Source organism: Geospiza fortis, unplaced genomic scaffold, assembly GCF_000277835.1.
Source record: "Geospiza fortis unplaced genomic scaffold, GeoFor_1.0 scaffold855, whole genome shotgun sequence".
Taxonomy (NCBI): domain Eukaryota; kingdom Metazoa; phylum Chordata; class Aves; order Passeriformes; family Thraupidae; genus Geospiza; species Geospiza fortis.
The window spans coordinates 42,359-45,922 of record NW_005054684.1 but is presented as its reverse complement, the minus strand read 5'-3'; the positions used below and the strand labels follow the sequence as shown (position 1 = coordinate 45,922).

The window sequence follows — 3,564 nt, the reverse complement described above, 5'->3', positions numbered from 1 at the left end:
AGGACCGAGAGCTGGCAGCCGCCGCTGCCCCAATGGACCAACGCGCAGATCTCGGAGCACTACAGCACCTGCATCAAGCTCTCCACCGAGAATGTGAGTCAGGGCAGCCGCGTTTGGGCCCTGCGGGGTTCAAAACCCCTCAGCAGCGGGGTTTGAGACACCCGGGGCTTTGGCGGGTTAAAGGAGCATAAAGGGGTGTCCGGTCCCAGCTGGGCCGTGGGTTCTGTGCACACGCTTCTGGACTATCTCTGGGCAATCCCAGGAAGAAGTTCCTGTGGGACTTTTTCCTCTCGTCCCATGGCCGGGCCCCGTGGGTGTCCCCGGCCAGGGGAACGGTCCCAGCTTTTTCTTCTGGGTGCTTTCTTGCAGAAAATCACCACCAAGAACGCCTTCGGGTTGCACCTGATCGATTACATGACCGACATCCTGAAGCAGAAGACCTCGGAGCTTACCAACTTCCAGGTCAGAGGGGTCCCTGCTGCTGCTGCTGCTTCATTTCTGTTGGATCATGTCCTTTTCTGACCCAGAGATGGGGCAGCTGAGAGGGGTTTCAAATTGTACTCCATTTTCAGTCTCACATGAAGGGTGAGACAATACAGATGTAATAATTCACATTATCACAATGAGAAACCAATGTTGCTGTTGAGGCGATCATCTCTTATCTTTCTTCTCTCGGTCTCCTTGGTTACAGCCTTGGAGAGAGCCCCTTATCAGCTTCTTCTTGCTTCTCAGCTTCTTCTCGCTCCTTTAGCTAACAGGCCTGCTGTTAGCCCCTTCCACAAGCCAACTATTTCCAAATGACATTATAATTCATTATTATATTATATTACATTATATTACATTATATTACATTATATTATATTATATATAAACCAAAAAATTCTCGAATTAACAAACCACAACCACGGCACAAAATTGGCATTTCTAAACAATTCCTAAAGGATTTTTAGCTGCAATCCCCCAAAAAAACCCCAAACTGTGGGGAGAACACCCTTTGGGGGAGTCCATAGCTTTCACTGAACCCTTTCCCTGTTATTGTATTTATTTATTCCGATTTCCCTGGGGGTGCAGAGCCCTGGGGGGATGGCCCAGGTGGGGGTTTCCCTGTCCAGCTGGGAATTCCCTGTCCCTGCAGGTGGCAGCCGGGACTCTGGACGCCAGCGCCAAGATCTACGCCATGCGCGTGGAATCCGTGCACGCCGACGCCTTCAGGGTCCTGGGCCACCTGGGCAAGGAGCCACCCCCTGCCCGGGACCCAGACAGCCCCCAGGAAGGTGGGAATTCCCTCTTTTCTTCCCAAAAAACCCCGGGGATTCCGTCATTTCCCAGCCAGGATTGGGGGGAGCCTCGGCGCTCTTTGGGAGTTCTGAAGAGGTTTGGGATTCATTGGATTAATTGGGTTTTCCAAGGGTTGGGAGATCCCAGATGGGTTCTCCTGGAATGCTGGAGCAGGGAGGGGTGGGAGGAGGAGCTGGATCTGTCGCTCAGTGATTTCAGGTTGCACTTGGGATCAAACAGGGGCAGTTTTTTGCCAAACAGAATCCATAAAAAGCCAGCGGAATGTTGCTCATGCCCACAGATCCTGAGGAATTTCAATGCCCACTGCAGTTTGCTGTACAAATTCCAGGTTTTCTCCCTCCTTTGGGGTATCCCAGCCCTGCTGAGGTGGAATTTGTCCCTTTTCCCATGCCAGACTCCAGCCCAGCCCCCGAGGCTGCCAAGAAGGCTCAGCCAAAGAAGAAGCAAGGCTTCAAAACCATCGAGCAGAACCTGAGCAACATCAACGTGCCCGAGGGCAGCCAGAGGCCTGAGGTGGGCCTGGGCTGCTCCTCATCCTCCCTGCCCTGCTCCTCATCCTCCCTGCCATTCTGTCCTGTTTTTCCATTCCTGATTCCCATCCCCATTCCCTGATTCCCATTCCCCAATTCCCAGATCCATTCCTGATTCCCATTCCCCAATATCCATCTCCATTCCCAGATTCCCATTCCCCAATTCCCACCTCCATTCCTGAATTCCCCTCTCCATTCCTGGATTCCCATTCCCTGATTCCCATTCTCCTCCCCATTCCCTAATTTCCCTCTCCATTCCCGGGTTCCTATTCCCATCCCCATTCCCTAATTCCTCTCTCCATTCCTGGGTTCCCATTCCCCTCTCCATTCCCGGGTTCCCATCCCCATTCCCTAATTCCCCCCTCCATTCCCTGATTCCCCTCTCCACTCCTCCATCCTAATTCCCACCTCCATTCCCTGATTCCCATCCCCATTCCCGGGTTCCCATTCCCCTCTCCATTCCCTGATTCCCCTCTCCATTCCCTGATTCCCATCCCCATTCCCTGATTCCCCTCTCCATTCCCTCATTCCCATTCCCCTCCCCATTCCCTGATTCCCATCCCCATTCCCGGGTTCCCATTCCCATCCCCATTCCCTGATTCCCCTCTCCATTCCCTCATTCCCATTCCCCTCCCCATTCCCTGATTCCCCTTCCATTCCCGGTTTTCCAGGTGGATCCCATGTTCCAGCGAGCAGTCGCCGCCTTTGACGAGTGCAACGCCTCCGGCATTTTCCTGACGGGGCTGCGCTCCCAGGGCTTCCAGAGCCGGCTCCTTTTCCCCTCTGAAATTGTCCCCCTGCCCTCCTCGGAGAGCCTGGCCCTGCCCAGCTCCCATCCCGTCACCGTGCCGGGTCTAAAAGGTGAATCCCAGCCTTTCCCAGCCTTTTCCCTGCTTTTCCTGCCCTTTTCCCGTGCATCTGTTCCCTGCTTGGATCCTGCTCCAGCTGCTGGAAAACTGGGAATTTGGGAGGTTTGAGGTCCTGAGCCAGGCTGGGAATTCCAGAGCAAGGTTGGGAATTCCAGAGCAGGTTGGGAATTCCTGATCCAGGTGGGAGTTCCTGCTGGGATCCCAGGAATTCACCTGTGTCCCCCCTGTCCGCAGCCCTGCTGGCCCCGTGCCTGGAAAAACGCCGGATCTGCTCCTCCCTGGCCGGATTCCAGTTCACCAAGTGGGATGAGGAGTCCCACGACGAGGTGGGTGGGAACCCCTGAGCCAGATTAGGAATTCCAGAGCAAGGTTGGGAATCCCTGAGCCAGGTGGGAATCTCTGATTCAGGTGGGAATCGCTGAGCCAGATGGGAATTCCTGATCTAAGTGGGAATTCCTAACACAGATTCCTGAGCCAGTTTGGAAATTCCAGAGCCAGATTAGGGATTCCAGAGCCAGATGGGAATTCCTGATCCAAGTGGGAATTCCTGAGCGAGATTAGGAGTTCCTGAGCCACATTCCCAATCCAGGTGGGGAATTCCTGATCCAGGCAGAATCCCCAGTCCGGGTTGGGAATTCCCAATCCAGGCAGGATCCCCGATCCAGGTTGGGAATTCCTGACCCAGATGGGATCCCTGATTCAGATAAGGAATTTCCAGTCCAGGTGGGAATTTCCGGTCCAGGTTGGGAATTGCTGATCCAAGCGGGATCCCCAATCCAGGCAGGATCCCCAGCCCAGGCAGGATCCCCAACCCAGGCTGGGGACTCGTGTGTTGCAGTCGGTGTTGGCGCTCCTGGAGAAGTTCC

General features: G+C 54.5%; 1 protein-coding gene across 1 annotated transcript in view; it reads left to right on the top strand.

The window, feature by feature from the left end:
* NCAPH (non-SMC condensin I complex subunit H) overlaps positions 1–3,564 on the top strand; it is an 8,071-nt gene continuing 4,507 nt past the window's right edge. Inside the window, exons 1-7 of the mRNA XM_031065122.1 lie at positions 1–93; positions 370–462; positions 1,136–1,274; positions 1,694–1,812; positions 2,501–2,690; positions 2,933–3,024; positions 3,537–3,564. The exon at positions 3,537–3,564 is cut by the window's right edge and continues 157 nt beyond it. Coding sequence (XP_030920982.1) covers positions 415–462; positions 1,136–1,274; positions 1,694–1,812; positions 2,501–2,690; positions 2,933–3,024; positions 3,537–3,564 — 616 coding nt within the window. The 5' untranslated portion in view covers positions 1–93; positions 370–414. The remainder of the gene's footprint in view (positions 94–369; positions 463–1,135; positions 1,275–1,693; positions 1,813–2,500; positions 2,691–2,932; positions 3,025–3,536) is intronic.